Raw genomic sequence first — 17,536 nt, forward strand, 5'->3', positions numbered from 1 at the left:
TCTGATGGGATAGGATAGGCCTGTGACAGGGTTCAAGTAGGATGTGCTGGGTGGTGTGCTTCGGGCACATTTGCACCTTAGTCTACCATCGCAATATATATCCCTGTGGCAAGTACTCTGAATTGGGAGTGGTATAGGGATGGACTAGGATGTTGTGCAGATTGAGTGGGTGATGGAACACTGCTTTAGGAGGAATGGGAAGATTTCTGGGTATGGTGTCCCTCATTTCAGGGCTTGATGAGAGTTTATCAAAGCCCTGGCAAAGAGTATGGTTCAATTTTTCCATTGCAGGATGATATTAGGTGACAGATTGGGAGGGGGGAGGGGGGAGGCTCCTTTGTAGTTGATTCTTAGGGTTGATGGGGGGAATGAGGATGTGTGAGGATACGCCACAGGAAATCTGTTTGTGGACTATGTTTGGAGATGGGAAGGGGGGGTGGGTTTATTGCCTGTCTGTGAAGGCCTTCATGAGATGGGGAGAGGAATAAAGACATATGTACATCTGGATAGATGCACATATTGTATGGTTGATATATTGATGGTTCTGCATCATCCCTTTTTTTTCTTTTGTCACTTCTTATATATTTATTGTTGTGACTCGCTGATCATTCAAAGCGCCGCCGTGCAATTACGCGCGTCCTCTACGTGCGGCGCTGTCTGCCAGCCATGCAGCAGCTGCGCCAATTAAGCGGCCAGCCGAGCAGTGGCCGCTAGACTGGGACTCAGTACTCATTCGAATGCTAACGTGTACACATGTTTTGCTTGTCAACTAACTCTGTGACTTATACGTGTTGTGTCGTTCTGAAATATATATTGTTAAACTTGACGTTATAACAATTGGCGATGAGGTAGTGGATTTTTCCTTTTCACTGTTGACCCACAGGGTTCCATGGCTACAGTCGAGCTACTATTGCAAAATCTCCTTGAAAAGCAAATGCTTCTAACAGCAGCGATTCGCGATTTCGTCACGGCGTCAAATGCGGGGCGTTTCTCGTCGTTGGCTGTACCTCCTTTTCCTCCTTACGATGAGATGGCAGAAGACTGGTCTGATTATGAAAAACGTCTTCGACAGCACTTCTTGGCATTTCATGTCACGGACGAACAACCATGTAAGTCTCTGTTCCTTTCCTGGATTTCACCTCAAATGTATTGGTTGTTGTCACAATTGGCTCCTTTGAAGGATCCTGCATCTTTGTCCTTTGCTGAAATGTGCTCACTTCTGTCTGTCTATTTTCAAAAGCAAACACATGTGGTAGCCTTTCGTGTTGCCTTTTATCGTTGTCAAAAACAGCCACATCAATCCTATCGCGCTTGGGCTGCTGAACTTCACGGCTTCAGTTGAAAGGGTCAATTTGTTACTGACATTCACAAAGAATCCTATGCTGATCCCATGGTACGGGATGCTATTTTCCGGTCGACGCCCGACAAAGAAGTTCGGCAATGTGCCCTTCAGTTGGCGAATCCGACTCTAGATCAAGTTATCTCCATTGCGCAGTCTTTTGAAATTTCTCGCGCTGGTGGGGCGCAAATAGAGGCGTGGGTTGAAGTTGGGGAAATGCAACCTCTGTGCACTGTTGACGACGCATGCGGCCCATCCCCGCCGGCTGACATGGCCGCAGTGCACTCCCACGCGCAGCCTCGGCCTAGCCGTAAACAAGCCGCTAAGAAACTGCAGCACAACCCCCGGCAACTTCCTTCATGTCCGCAGTGTTTTACGAAACTTTCACGCGAGGATTGTCCCCAACGTTGGGCTGTGTGTCACAATTGCAAAAAGAAAGGTCATGTGTCTTCTGTTTGCAAATCCGACCGCATACATGATGTTCATGAACATGACGCTGATTCTGATTCTGTGTTGTCTGTCAATTGTACTTCTTCCCTTTCAGGGAAGTTATTCTTCACTGTCCAAATCCTTGGTCAAGATGTTTGTATGCAAGTGGATACTGTTTCTGTTGCCACTATAATTAATTCTCAGACGTATCTTCAGTTGGGTTCTCCACTCCTATCACCTGTCACTCGGCAATTACGGACATACAATAAACAGAAGATTTCTCTCTTGGGACAATTTAATGCTGAGGTATCTTACAAATCTGTCGTTCGCAGTGTTCCCATATTTGTGGTCGACGAGAGCAATGCAGAAAATCTTTTTGATTTTGATGCCTTTCGCGTTTTTGGGTTCTCCATAGATGACTCTGTCAATATTGTCTCTGATGCTATTCCTTATGCTCAACTGGGTTCCTTGTCGACGACATTTTCGTCCCTTTTTTCTCCTGGGTTAGGCCATATCACACTCAAACACTCTGCTCGGCCTAAGTTTTTTCGGGCTCAGCCCATTCCTGTGGCCCTTCGTGATCGGGTAAAATGGGAGTTGGATCGTTTCACTACTTCAGGGGTCTTGCTTCCTGTCACTTCCAGTGAGTGGTCCTCTCCTGTCATTGTCATTGCTAAGCCAAATGGTGATATTCGTCTCTGTGGCTATTTCAAAGCCACAGTAAATGCTCAATGCCTCATTGACACTTACCCTATGCCCCGTCCTGAAGAACTGTTCACTAAACTTGCTGGAGACCAGTATTTTTCTAAAATTGACCTGTCAGAAGCTTATCATCAACTTCCTCTCGACGCTGCTTCCCAGCAGTTTCTGGTCCTTAGCACGCCTTTCGGCCTCCATCAATACCAACGCTTGCCATTTGGGGTTGCTAGCGCCCCTGCTCTCTTTCAGCAATTCTTGGAACAATTATTGCTCCCTGTCCCTGGGTGTATCAATTACATGGATGATATTGTTGTCACTGGCTCCACCACTGAAGAACATCTTCAAAATCTCCGCACACTTTTTCATGTCTTACAGACTGCCGGTCTTAAGTGTAATCTTCAGAAATCACGATTTTTTCAGGCATCTATCACGTACTTGGGGATTCAACTCTCTCGGGATGGTATTCGTCCGCTTCAGCAAAGTGTCGCTGTGATCGATGCCCTTCCTCGCCCTACATCTGTTAAATAACTGCAGGCTTTCTTGGGGAAAATAGCATACTATCACAAGTTTTTACCATCTGTGGCTTCTGTGGCTCAGCTGTTGCATCGCCTGTTGCATAAAAACGTGCCTTTTCACTGCGGCTTTCCAGAAATTGAAGACTATGCTGAAACAGGCCCTGTGCCTGGCTACTTATCGACCTGGCCAACATCTTGTTCTTGCCATGGACACATCTCAGTACGGGGTCGGTGCAGTCCTTGTGCACCGTTTTTCTGACGGTTCGGAACAACCCATTGCTTATGCCTCCAAAACGCTCACGGATGCCCAATAAAAGTATTCTCAAATTGAAAAAGAAGCTTTGGCCATTATTTATGCTCTTCATAAGTTTGGTGTTTTTGTCTATGGATCCAAATTTCATCTTGTTACGAATCACAAACCACTTGTTTCCTTGTTTCATCCATCAACGTCACTTCCCGACAAGGCTGCACACCGCCTCCAGCATTGGGCTCTTTACTTGTCTCGTTTCAATTATGAGATTCATTTCCGGCCGACAGCTCAACATGTGATTGCTGATGCACTGACTCACCTTCCCAAGGGTCCTGATCTGGCATTCGATAGGAACGAACTTTTGTGTTTCCACCTGGATGTTGCCGAGCAGCGGGTTGTGGACGGGTTCCCCATCACTGGGGACAGGCTGGCGGCTGCTACGGGTTCTGACCCTACCCTCTCCCGGGTTTTACGCTGTATTCAGAATGGTTGGCCAGATCACCCATCCACTAAGACTTCTGATCCATTGCGGAACTACTATGCTTTGCGCTACTGTCTCACGGCTAGGGATGGTGTTATCCTCCTTTCCACTGACAAAGCTTCGCCACGTGTTGTGGTACCTGCGTCTTTGCGTGCTTCGGTCTTGCGCCTCCTTCACCAAGGGCACTGGGGTGTGTCTTGCACAAAATCTCTGGCGCGCCATCATGTGTACTGGCCTGGCAGCGACTCTGAAATAGCACAAATGGTCGCTGCCTGCGGCCCTTGTGCGTTACAGGCCACTGCCCCGAAGTCATCTTTGTCACCGTGGCCTTCACCTGAGAAGCCCTGGGAGCGCATTCATGCTGACTTTGCGGGACCCTTTTTAGGTACTTATTGGCTCCTCGTAATTGACGCCTACTCTAACTTTCCTTTCATTGTCCGTTGCACGTCGCCTACCACCGCGGCAACCACCAGTGCTCTCGCCAGAATTTTTTCTTTGGAAGGCCTCCCCTCTACTATTGTTACTGATAATGGTCCGCAATTTGCTTCTTCTCAATTTGCGGATTTTTGTGCTCGTCACGGTGTTATGCATGTCACGGCCCCACCGTTCCATCCACAATCCAATGGTGAGGCTGAACGACTGGTCCGCAAATTTAAGGCTCAGATGCGGAAACTTCTGACTTCTTCTGCTGCTGATGATTCGCTTCTCCAGTTTCTGGCGTCTTACCGTTTCACCCCCATGGGTGACGACAGCCCGGCTGAGCTCTTACATGGCCGACAGCCCCGCATGCTACTTCATCTTCTGCGGCCTTCCACCTCACGGCCGCGGGTGCCTTCACTTGGCCGGTTCACCGCCGACGACCTCGTCTGGGTACGGGGATATGGCAGGCGGCCAAAATGGAGCCCAGGCCGCATCTTACGACACCTTGGCAGATGCCTGTATGAAATCCAGATGGACACGGGTGTTGCACTGTGTCACTCGGACCAGCTTCAGTCTCGTGTGCCGGCAACGCCTGTTCCGAATGCCGCTACACCACCTTCGGCTCTACATGACGCTCGGGACCTTGGCATCTCTCAATACTCACAACGCAGCCCTCTCACCGTCATCGCGATGCCAGCACAAGAACGGATGCCACCAGGAGACGTGCCCATGCAGGAACCGGATGACCATCCTCTGTCAGAGCAAATCTACTCGCCTCCTCCTCCAACGGACGTCGACACATCGCCCATGTCTCCAGTCATATCAACTGGACTTGCCGCAATGGGCAGATTGGTGCATGGGGCCCCAGCAGATTCGACCCCTATGTCTCCTGTCATCTCGACCCGTTATCATCGGGGACACTTCCGTCCGTACTGGAAGCCTCCTCCTCGAGACTTTACGGCGAGTCAAACAACGCCTATGAACATTAGCCATCTCCAGGACACCTCCATCAAGACCAGTGCAACAATTTCAAAGGGGGGGAAGGTGTTGTGACTCGCCAATCATTCGAAGCGCCACCACACAATTACGCGTGTCCTCTACGTGTGGCGCTGTCTGCCAGCCATGCAGCAGCTGCGCCACCTAAGCGGCCAGAAGAGCAGCGGCCGCTAGACTGGGACTCAGTGCTCATTCAAATGCTAACGTGTACACATGTCTTGCTTGTCAACTTACTCTGTGACTTATATGTGTTGTGTCATTCTGAAATATATATTGTTAAACTTGACGTTATAACATTTATACATAGGTATAAGAACAGAGACAGTTCTACATTGCACGAGGAAGTGTAAGAAATGAAGGAGAGTAAAAAGTAAGGAAGAACTAATGAGCATAAGCCAGGGAGGAACTAATGGTGATAATTATCTAGGAATATCAGTCGAACATTTTTTCTGATGATTTGTAGGATAGTGGGAAAAGTATAGAATAAAGAAAGATATGTTATATTGAATTATGTATAAATATGAGGTCTGCTGAAAGTGTAGAAGTTGAAAAGTAGTGGAGGACTTTAGGGGATCGAATAAGGTACTCAGAGGTAAAAGTGAATTGTGAAGGAGAATTGAATTTTGCAAGGTAATATTTAGCAACAGTATACAAAAGATGTATACTAGGGCAATGAACCATGGGGCCTAGTCACAAAGGAGTGGGGGCACACCCACCTTTTATTGAATGAAGAAAAGGGCAGATAGGCAGACCGAAGAGAGGCTGACGTATACTGTGCAGGCAGGTGCACTAAGAAGGGGATTGAACTGTACAATAGAATATGGGGATAAGAAAGAGGTGTACCTACCAATACAGAAGGAGTTAGTGCATCCATAGGAGCATCTAGGAGTTAAAATATAGGTACTGTGCCTAAAGGAAAGGACAGTATCGTGACAGAAGTCACACAGTTTTATAGAAATCATTCTGGTAAGTTTGAACAACAGCATTATTAGGAGTTATGAGTGTCAGAAAGATCACGTTCACTTTTTTCTCCAGAGTTTCCTCCAGACTACAAGCTACTGTAGGAAATAAAACTGTTAAGTACTAAAGCAGAGATTGTTTAGAGAAGTATAGTAAACAATGAGCCAATCAAAAGTCTGTGCCACCTGGAGTTTGTGATTGGAAATAAAAAATGTTGTCCGCATGATTCCTGGATGTAAAAACAATAGCTCCAACATCGGGTGAAATGCTCAGATAGTTATTGTCAAAATGAAGAAAAACAAGAAAAGGAAAATCTAGGTATTAAGTACACAAGGACTAAAAGAGACATATTGTATACTGATTGAAATGTAAATTAGTGTTGTGATAAATATTAATGTCCCCCCATGAACCATGGACCTTGCCGTTGGTGGGGAGGCTTGCGTGCCTCAGTGATACAGATAGCCGTACCGTAGGTGCAACCACAACGGAGGGGTATCTGTTGAGAGGCCAGACAAACGTGTGGTTCCTGAAGAGGGGCAGCAGCCTTTTCAGTAGTTGCAGGGGCAACAATCTGGATGATTGACTGATCTGGCCTTGTAACACTAACCAAAACAGCCTTGCTGTGCTGGTACTGCGAACGGCTGAAAGCAAGGGGAAACTACAGCCGTAATTTTTCCAGAGGGCATGCAGCTTTACTGTATGGTTAAATGATGATGGCGTCCTCTTGGGTAAAATATTCCGGAGGTAAATAGTCCCCCATTCGAATCTCCGGGCGGGGACTACTCAAGAGGATGTCGTTATCAGGAGAAAGAAAACTGGCGTTCTACGGATCGGAGCGTGGAATGTCAGATCCCTTAATCGCGCAGGTAGGTTAGAAAATTTAAAAAGGCAATGGATAGGTTAAAGTTAGATATAGTGGGAATTAGTGAAGTTCGGTGGCAGGAGGAACAAGACTTCTGGTCAGGTGACTACAGGGTTATAAACACAAGATCAAATAGGGGTAATGCAGGAGTAGGTTTAATAATGAATAGGAAAACAGGAATGCGGGTAAGCTACTACAAACAGCATAGTGAACGCATTATTGTGGCCAAGATAGATACGAAGCCCATGCCTACCACAGTAGTACAAGTTTATATGCCAACTAGCTCTGCAGATGATGAAGAAATTGAAGAAATGTATGATGAAATAAAAGAAATTATTCAGATAGTGAAGGGAGATGAAAATTTTATAGTCATGGGTGACTGGAATTCGTCAGTGGGAAAAGGGAGAGAAGGAAACGTAATAGGTGAATATGGATTGGGGGTAAGAAATGAAAGAGGAAGCCGCCTGGTAGAATTTTGCACAGAGCACAACCTAATCATAGCTAACACTTGGTTCAAGAATCATAAAAGAAGATTGTATACATGGAAGAAGCCTGGAGATACTGACAGGTTTCAGATACATTATATAATGGCAAGACAGAGATTTAGGAACCAGGTTTTAAATTGTAAGACATTTCCAGGGGCAGATGTCGACTCTAACCACAATCTATTGGTTATGAACTGTAGATTAAAACTGAAGAAACTGCAAAAAGGTGGGAATTTAAGGAGATGGGACCTGGATAAACTGACTAAACCAGAGGTTGTACAGAGTTTCAGGGAGAGCGAACAATTGACAAGAATGGGGGAAAGAAATACAGTAGAAGAAGAATGGGTAGCTTTGAGGGATGAAGTGGTGAAGGCAGCAGAGGATCAAGTAGGTAAAAAGACGAGGGCTAGTAGAAATCTTTGGGTAACAGAATAAATATTAAATTTAATTGATGAAAGGAGAAAATATAAAAATGCAGTAAATGAAGCAGGCAAAAAGGAATACAAACATCTCAAAAATGAGATCGACAGGAAGTGCAAAATGGCTAAGCAGGGATGGCTAGAGGACAAATGTAAGGATGTAGAGACTTATCTCACTAGGGGTAAGATAGATACTACCTACAGGAAAATTAAAAAGACCTCTGGAGAAAAGAGAACCACTTGTACGAATATCAAGAGCTCAGATGAAAACCCAGTTCTAAGCAAAGAAGGGAAAGCAGAAAGGTGGAAGGAGTATATAGAGGGTCTATACAAGGGCGATGTTCTTGACGACAATATTATGGAAATGGAAGAGGATGTAGATGAAAATGAAATGGGAGATATGATACTGCGTGAAGAGTTTGACAGAGCACTGAAAAACCTGAGTCGCAACAAAGCTTCGGGAGTAGACAACATTCCATTAGAACTACTGACAGCCTTGGGAGAGCCAGTCCTGACAAAACTCTACCATCTGGTGAGCAAGATGTATGAGACAGGCGAAATACCTTCAGACTTCAAGAAGAATATAATAATTCCAATCCCAAAGAAAGCAAGTGTTGACAGATGTGAAAATTACCGAACTATCAGTTTAATAAGTCACGGCTGCAAAATACTAACACGATTTCTTTACAGATGAATGGAAAAACTAGTAGAAGCTGACCTCGGGGAAGACCAGTTTGGATTCCGTAGAAATATTGGAACACGTGTGGCAATACTGACCCTACGACTTATCTTAGAAGCTAGATTAAGGAAAGGCAAACCTACGTTCCTAGCTTTTGTAGACTTAGAGAAAGCTTTTGACAATGTTGACTGGAATACTCTCTTTCAAATTCTGAAGGTGGCAGGGGTAAAATACAGGGAGCGAAAGGCTATTTACAATTTGTATAGAAACCAGATGGCAGTTATAACAGTCGAGGGGCATGAAAGGGAAGCAGTGGTTGGAAAGGGAGTGAGACAGGGTTGCAGCCTCTCCCTGATGTTGTTCAATCTGTATATTGAGCAAGCAGTAAAGGAAACAAAAGAAAAATTTGGATTAGGTATTAAAATGCATGGAGAAGAAATAAAAACTTTGAGGTTCGCCGATGACATTGTAATTCTGTCAGAGACAGCAAAGGACTTGGAAGAGCAGTTGAATGGAATGCACAGTGTCTTGAAAGGAGGATACAAGATGAACATCAACAAAAGCAAAATGAGGATAATGGAATGTAGTCAAATTAAGTTGGGTGATGCTGAGGGAATTAGATTGGGAAATGAGACACTTAAAGTAGTAAAGGAGTTCTGCTATTTGGGGAGGAAAATAACTGATGATGGTCAAAGTAGAGAGGATATAAAATGTAGACTGGCAATGGCAAGGAAAGCATTTCTGAAGAAGAGAAATTTGTTAACATCGAGTATAGATTTAAGTGTCAGGAAGTCGTTTCTGAAAGTATTTGTATGGAGTGTAGCCATGTATGGAAGTGAAACATGGACGATAAACAGTTTGGACAAGAAGAGAATAGAAGCTTTCGAAATGTGGTGCTACAGAAGAATGTTGAAGATTAGATGGGTAGATCACATAACTAATGAGGAGGTATTGAATAGAATTGGGGAGAAGAGGAGTTTGTGGCACAACTTGACAAGAAGAAGGGACCGGTTGGTAGGACATGTTCTGAGGCATCAAGGGATCACCAGTTTAGTATTGGAGGGCAGTGTGGAGGGTAAAAATCGTAGAGGGAGACCAAGAGATGAATACACTAAGCAGATTCAGAAGGATGTAGGTTGCAGTAGGTACTGGGAGATGAAGAAGCTTGCAAAGGATAGAGTAGCATGGAGAGCTGCATCAGACCAGTCTCAGGACTGAAGATCACAACAACAACAACAAATATTAGTGTATATGATGAATATGTGTAAAATTTCATGTGTTCGAGCTAATGGGAGGGATATGTAGTGCTTTGAAAATTTCGGGTAATTTCTACAAACACTTGGCTCTCCGCCATCTCAAACAGCTGATATTTTAATGATGAGGGAGAGAGAGCCTTTTTAGTGTGCCACACATATCTGTGTGTGCAGGAGGGACAGCTGTCACGAGAAGCCAGGAGCTGACCCGACAAGTGGTTACCAGCAGTGCCTTGGAATTTATTTCAAAAAGTCAAAGAGTGCTTGTATAATGTTATGTGGTTTTTGGTGTCATGAAGAAGCGTGTATTGCATAGAGACTCTTACTTCATGTCTTGGCTCTGCATGAGGCAGCTTGTATGTAATTGCATGGGTGTTTTGTCAATTCTGATATTTATCTTGGAACCAGTTGGCTTGCTGGAGCTTGTACTGAATAATTGTTACTTTGTGGATGAGAGTTGAAAATATATTGTTGTTGAACTGAAAAGATCCTATGAGTACACAGTTTTTTTCAAGAATAGAGAGTTGGTTAATATTATTCCCTTTAATGTGAAACAGTCTTCGGAGAAGAATTAAATGGTGAGAGTGGCATAGATGATGACCCAAAGAAGAGGATCAGCTGCACATGCATTGTATGAGTCAACTGGAACAGACATAAGAGTCATGCAACCCAATACAGCACTGTCTCTTGTCGTCCAAGAAAGCGTTAGAAGATTTCTGTATGTCATGTGAGAAAAGTGCGAGTTGGGTTTCACATGATCGATGTTTTCAAAAACCATGCTGGTTGGCATTGAGGAGGTCATCAACTTTCTGTACCTAGTATTATGTGAGCTTCACTGCTTTTCATGAGTGCTTCAACCTCTGGCACTTTGTTGCAAATGCTTCGGCAGTTTACTATTAGGGTTTTAATACTCTCACCTATGGAAGGCATTTCTTTTGATCTTACACTTATACTTCTGGGTTTCCTACAGATATTGTTATCTGGATTGGTTGGAGGGTCATCTAATCAAAAAAAAAAAACCTTGTGCACACACCATACAAAGTCAGCTCCCTGATTATCAGCCTCTGATGTGTAGCACATACCTGACCTTTTTAGGGGGCCCTACAGTACTCAACCCTATGGCACAAGTCCAGGAAGCCACAGCTGGAACAGCCTTTTCAACATGTTGAATGAGGCTCACAGGCATACACACTGAGTGCACCTGGTGTCCTTTCCTGTCCCTTGCTGCCATGTCCTTAAGGTGTACCATCATTCATCATACATTTGAACTGCAGATGATTAATAGGCCCCAATACTTTTGCATTTGCCTCCTCCTGACACCGGAAAAAATAGGTTTCCCCACAAAAGGTGAAGTGAGCCCCACTTGTTTAGCTTCAGTTTCTGTGAAAGACAGAACCTCAGACTTGTTGGTTAGGGGATTGATACAACACTCTGAGTCATCCCCGATCACTGTCCACCCTGTACTGGATGCCTAGATATACCATTGATGTGCCACTCACAGTCATATGGATGTGTAATGACAGATCGTGTACTTTCTGCAGAGGAGACGGGATCCATAGGCTAGGATAGTACTTGAAGTACCTCTGGTACAGGCATTGCCAGTACACAACTCTTTGGAGCTCTTCCAACACACTGATTCGAAGCACCTGTCAATCATTTGACAGCAATCACGGTGATTTCCAGATGATTACAAATGTCAACCTACTCATCCTCTGTTTGAGAACAGCCTTCACGGTGGGGCTGCATTTTGGCTGGTGTAATGTATTACAAGGCAATGAACAAAGGATGCCCAAGATTGGTGATCTTCTACAGAAGCTCAAAATTTAGCATGGACTTCAATGTGAGATGCTTATAACAGTTTCCACAACGAAATTTTACTCAAAACCTGGCAGAAAATCCAAAGAGATTATGGTTGTATGTGAAGATGTTAGTGGCAAGAAACAATTAATGCCTTCTCTGAACGATAGCAATGGAGATACTATAAAAAAAAGTTCTGCCAAAGCAGAGTTACTAAACACAGCCTTCTGAAATGCCTTCACAAAAGAAGACGAAGTAAATGTTCCAGAATTCAAATCAAGAACAGCTGCCAACATGAGTAACACAGAAGTAAATATCCTTGGAGTAGTGAAGCAACTTAAATCACTTAATGAAAGCAAGTCTTCTGGTCTAGACTGTATACCAATTAAGTTCCTTTCATAATATGCTGATGCATTAGCTCCATACTCAACAATCATATACAACTGTTCGCTTGACAAAATATATGTACCCAAAGATTGGAAAGTTGGACAGGTCACATCAACATTCAAGAAAGGTAGTAGGAGTAATCCACTTAATTACAGGCCCATATCATTAACATTGATATGCAGCAGGATTCTGGAACATATATTGTGTTCAAACATTAAGAATTACCTTGAAGAAAATGGTCTATTGACACACAGTCAACATGGGGTTAGAAAACATCATTCTTGTGAAACACAACTAGCTCTTTATTAGCATGAAGTGTTGAGTGCTATTGACAAGGGATTTCAGATTGATTACATATTTCTGGACTTCTGGAAGGCTTTTGGCACTGTATCACACAAGCAGCTTGTAGTGAAATTGTGTGCATATGCAATATCGTCTCAATTATGTGACTGGATTTGTGACTTCCTGTCACAGAGGTCACAGTTCATAGTAATTGACGGAAAGTTATTGAGTAAAACAGAAGTGATTTCTGGCATTCTCCAAGGTAGTGTTATAGGCCCTTTGCTGTTCCTTATCTACATAAACGATTTGGGAGACAATCTGAGCAGCCCTCTTAGGTTGTTTGCAGATGATGCTGTTGTTTATTGGCTAATAAAGTCATCAGAAGATCAAAACAAATTGCAAAATGATTTAGAAAAGATATCTGAATGGTGTTAAAATTGGCAGTTGACCCTAAATAACGAAAAGTATGAGGTCATCCACATGAGTGCTAAAAGGAATTCATTACACTTCAGCTACATGATAAATCAGTCAAATCTAAAGGCCTTAAATTCAACTAAATACCTACCTAGGAATTACAATTACAAACAACTTAAATTGGAAGGAAAATATAGAAAATGTGAGGAAGGCTAACCAAATACTGTGTTTTATTAGCAGATCTACTAAGGAGACTGCCTACACTATGCTTGTTTGTCTTCTTTTAGAATACTGCTGTGCAGTGTGGGATTCTTACCAGATAGGACTAACAGAGTACATTGAAAAAGTTAAAAGAAGTAGAGCACATTTTGTATTATCGTATGGGAGAGATACAGGATTTGGGCTGGACATCATTAAAAGAAAGGCATTTTCTATTGGGACGTAACCTTCTCACAAAATACCAATCACCAACTTTCTCCTCCAAATGCAAAAATATTTTGTTGATGCTCACCTACATAGTGAGTAATGATCACCACGATAAAATAAGGGAAATCAGAGCTCGTACAGAAAGATATAGGTGTTCATTCTTCCCGCGCATTATGAGACTGGAATAATAGAGAATTGTGAAGGTGGTTCAATGAACCCTCTGCCAGGCACTTAAACATGATTTGCAGTGTATCCATGTAGATGTAGATGTAGAATTAAACCTGCTGCTTATCTTTTAATCTGTAGAGCTAAAAAGTTTTGGTGTGCAAGGAATGAAAGCTATCAGAACGCTTGTACTGTTGTTGATTAGTGGATTTAATATGAAGAGAAGTTTGGATGAAGCCATCAGAAAAGTGATGGTCAGTGACCAGGAACAAAGCACATTTGGTTGAGGAGGACCAGGTGTAGCAGGGGGGAGAGAAAGTGCTGAGGGTGTGCAGGAATGACAATTGGATGTCTTGGCCCTGAGTCCAAATCATGAACATACCATCAATGAATCTTAACCAAACAGGGGTTTTGAGGTTTTGGGAGAGCACAAAATTTTCCTCCCAATTGCCCATTAACATCTTAAAATAGGAGAGTGCCATGTGGATGCCCATGACTGGGCTGTGGATATTTTTGTATATATTCCCTCAAAGGAGAAGCAGTTGTGTGTGTGTATATAATTGGTATGGTGTATGAGAAATGAGGCAGTGTGTTTGGAGTCAGAAGGACTTTGATAGAAGTAGTGTTCACCAGCAGCAAGGCCATAGACAAGAAGGGTATTGGTGTATGGGGAGATGGCATCTACAGTGACAACTAGGGATCCATGTGATAATGTGGTAAGGATGGTCGAAGGTCAGTGATGGAAGTATTTAGTATCTTTGATGTGAAAGGGTAAGCTTTTGGCAATTGGTTGGACATGTTGGTCAACCAGAGCAGAATTATTTCAGTGGGAGCACAATGACCAGCTACAATGAAATGTACAGCATTGTAAGGCTTGTGAATTTTGGAAAGCATGTAGAAAGTTGGTGTGTGGGGGGTCACTGGGGTAAGGCAGGAGATGGATTCAGGGAAGAGATTCTGGGATGGGTTTAGGCATTTCAATAGGGATTGGAGGTTATGTTCTGAGGTGGAATTGCTATGTGCAGTTGTTCGTGGAGGAGTCAGACTGTTGGTGGCAGCCTTCTGTTGTCATAATGGTGGTAGAGCCTTTGTCTGCTGCAAGGATGATTAAATCACAGTTTGTTTTGAGGTTAGGAAAGGCTGTTCTTCCTTCTGTTGTGGGGTTTGTTTTCTTGAGAATGGACAAGGAAATAGATGGTGATCAAGTTGGAGTTAAGGAATTCTTGGAAGGTAACTGAGGTTTGTTAGATGGAAGGGTCACGGCTGGATCGTAGTGTGAACTGGGAGAGGCAACGTTCACTGTTGGTATTAGGTTAACCTTGTTTGGATGGATTGGTAGCAAAGAAAAAATTCCACTGAATGGATCAAGAGAAGGAGAGTAAATCTTGGATGAGTTTCACATTTCACCAGCTCTGGTACCCATGTGGCACATGCCTGACTCATGCACCTGCTACCCCTCCTTGCACGGTCCTTTCTTACATACCTGCTACCTCTCTCTGAGCCACTGGGTACCTGTCCCCAACACCTCCTACTGCTTCCAGCCTCTTTCTCTCTCCACTCATCCCACCTGACACAACCTCCAGCTGCCAGACTGCAACCCCAGCATTGTTTGAACATCCAGGACAATGCAGCTGTACATTCTACCAGAACTTTCTCACATATTAGTAGACTTAATTAGATACTTTAAAATTAATTTTGGAAATAGTAAGTACTAAATTATTCATGAAGCTGACTTGTAGCCTTATTGATATATAAGGAACAGAAGTACAAGCAAACATTAATACAACATATTATACACAATAAGTGCAATAGTAAAAATAATTTTCATCAAAATAACTGTTTTATAATTTATAGTTATTTGTTTGTAAATCAGGTAACCTAAAGACATGTTTAACCAACATACCTGGAAAGAATCAAATAGACTGCTGGTAATGAGGATCACCATTTCTGCTTGGGTCCCAATTTTTGAATGTTCAAATGCCAGAAATACTACATAGTGCACTCCAAACAAAGGTATAAGTGTTAGTGTTGATTTTGCCAGGCGTCTAGTAATTGGGAAGATGCACAAGAACTTCACATCATTCTTATCATGAGAAATATAAATATTATTTCCAGCAATGAAAATGATAATTAAATCAAAGAAAAGAAAATAATTTACCTGTAGATTTGTGTCTGCTCACATACTGATGATTGCAGTTTTGTGAAGATAACTCTGACAAGCCTAATGAATAATATGAAACATATCTGTAAACAAAGAAAATGGTTTACTGTTAGCAGATCTTACAGATTTTTAACATTAAATATGCGTGTAAGTCTACGTCTACAAGCTTGATTATCTTACTTTCATTTTATGTTAGTTGTTGAGAAGATCATCACTTAGGATATCACAAATTTCATCTACCATTTCATCAGAAAAAACATCAAGTGAAACTCCAGAGCATGGCGAATCTGTATCACTTGCACAACTATTTTTAAATTCGTTTTTCCAGTGATAAATGGTCAAGAGTTATGGTGGAAAGCCCCAAAAATTTCCTTTATCTGGAAAACAGTTCACTCAATAATCATATATTTTAACTAATTTTTATGCACTTATACAAAAAGTTTGACACCATTCAGTTAAGGGACATATTACATGATCAACAAAAGAGTGAACAGTCAACTAAACTACAGCTGAGAAGGTCTACAATTCATAGTGCATAAACACCCCACCAGGCATGCAAAGTACTAAATACCGTGAAGTGGTATACCCTAAACTCAATATTTTTATTTAATTTACTTATTTTTCATCCTTTGGCCACTTATTCTAGTGATATTGGATACATTAGGATATAAGTACATGTGTTAAAAAGTGTTTGGTATTTACATAAAAAATAAAAGTACACTGTTTTTCAGGCATTTATGACAAAGCTGTGTAGAATTAAAGTTTACGTCATGTAAAATAAAAACAGTTATAATGAGTTTTCTGTATTTCACACACACACAAAACAGTTTCAGACATAGTTAAAAGAATATATAGTTGGCAGCACAACATCTTTACATGTTTTATATGGCATTTGTAGATAAATCTCTTATTTAAAACATTCAATGTGTGGCTTCAGCTGCCAGAGACTGTGGTCATGTGTGTGTGTGTTATGCGTATGCATGCGTGCTTGTGTAGCAGCTTTACTTTTCATAATATTGTTCATTCGATCCTGGATTTTCAAGTGTTTGATTATTTAAGGGATTTGTACACTTGATTCAAAGAACTCCCATACATTGTAGCAACAGCCTGAGACCAGTTGGCTTATTAGTTTTTATTTGAAGTAGATAGTGTTTTTAAGTTATTAAAGCTGCATGGAAGTTTGTTATAAAGTGTTCATTTCAGGATCTTTGTCATTTAACTTGTGACTATCTGTATACATGGGGTAATTACCTTCACAAATACTTATATTTTTATTCATCAAAGCTGTACAGTTTATTTTTAGGATCTAGCTGTTTCAAATATCTACAGTGCAGGCACTGTTAGTATCTGGAATTCTGTGAATTGGTTTCTGCAGGACAACCTTGGTGATATGTTTCTAATGCACATAATTGCCTTATACAACAGTATGAGTAACCTACTTATATGTATGTTACCTGCTCTCCCACACAAGGGTATATAGTAAGAAGAGTGTGGATAAATAAGACTATAAAGTATCATGGTCAACAGTTTGTGACATTTTTCACAGGAGAAATATATTTGTATTATTTTTTGAACAGATTTATATCTATATGAATCTGTTATGACATTAAACTGTCCACTGTCAACCCCAAAATCTTGCTATAAGGAGCTTCTGAAATACTTGAGACACAAAGCTGGTTATGAAGATTTTTCAATGGCCTATCCATCTACTACTAGAGATATGTCATCAGTATACATGACCACTGTTTCATTTACAGCATCAGTCATGTGATTTACATATAGAATAAATAGTAATGGTGCTTTTGCTAAATCAATAGAACACATTATTTTACCACTTTGAATACTGAAAGCACAGTATCCAATTAGATGCCATTTTTATATTTTATTTTCAATAAATAAATCAATAACATTTATTGCTCTACCTCTTAGCCATACTGATTTAATTTTTCTAATGGATGTCTGTGACATACACAATCAAAGGTCCTTGACACGTCAAGGAGTATACTACATACTTGTTTCTGTTTTTCCAGTCCCCTGACTACATATGCTGTGAAGTCTGCAACTGCTGTCTTTGTGGCTCAACCTTTTCTGAAACTGTGCTGTGTATTATTTGTTAC

At 41.9% G+C, this 17,536-nt stretch overlaps 1 protein-coding gene across 1 annotated transcript in view; it reads right to left on the minus strand.

Moving 5' to 3' along the window:
* LOC126247407 (parathyroid hormone/parathyroid hormone-related peptide receptor-like) overlaps positions 1 to 17,536 on the minus strand; it is a 335,703-nt gene that overhangs the window by 70,037 nt on the left and 248,130 nt on the right. The window contains exons 10-11 of the mRNA XM_049948476.1: positions 15,417 to 15,502; positions 15,162 to 15,303 (exon numbers count right to left, since the gene is read on the minus strand). Coding sequence (XP_049804433.1) covers positions 15,162 to 15,303; positions 15,417 to 15,502 — 228 coding nt within the window. The remainder of the gene's footprint in view (positions 1 to 15,161; positions 15,304 to 15,416; positions 15,503 to 17,536) is intronic.

Source organism: Schistocerca nitens, chromosome 1, assembly GCF_023898315.1.
Source record: "Schistocerca nitens isolate TAMUIC-IGC-003100 chromosome 1, iqSchNite1.1, whole genome shotgun sequence".
Lineage (NCBI taxonomy): Eukaryota > Metazoa > Arthropoda > Insecta > Orthoptera > Acrididae > Schistocerca > Schistocerca nitens.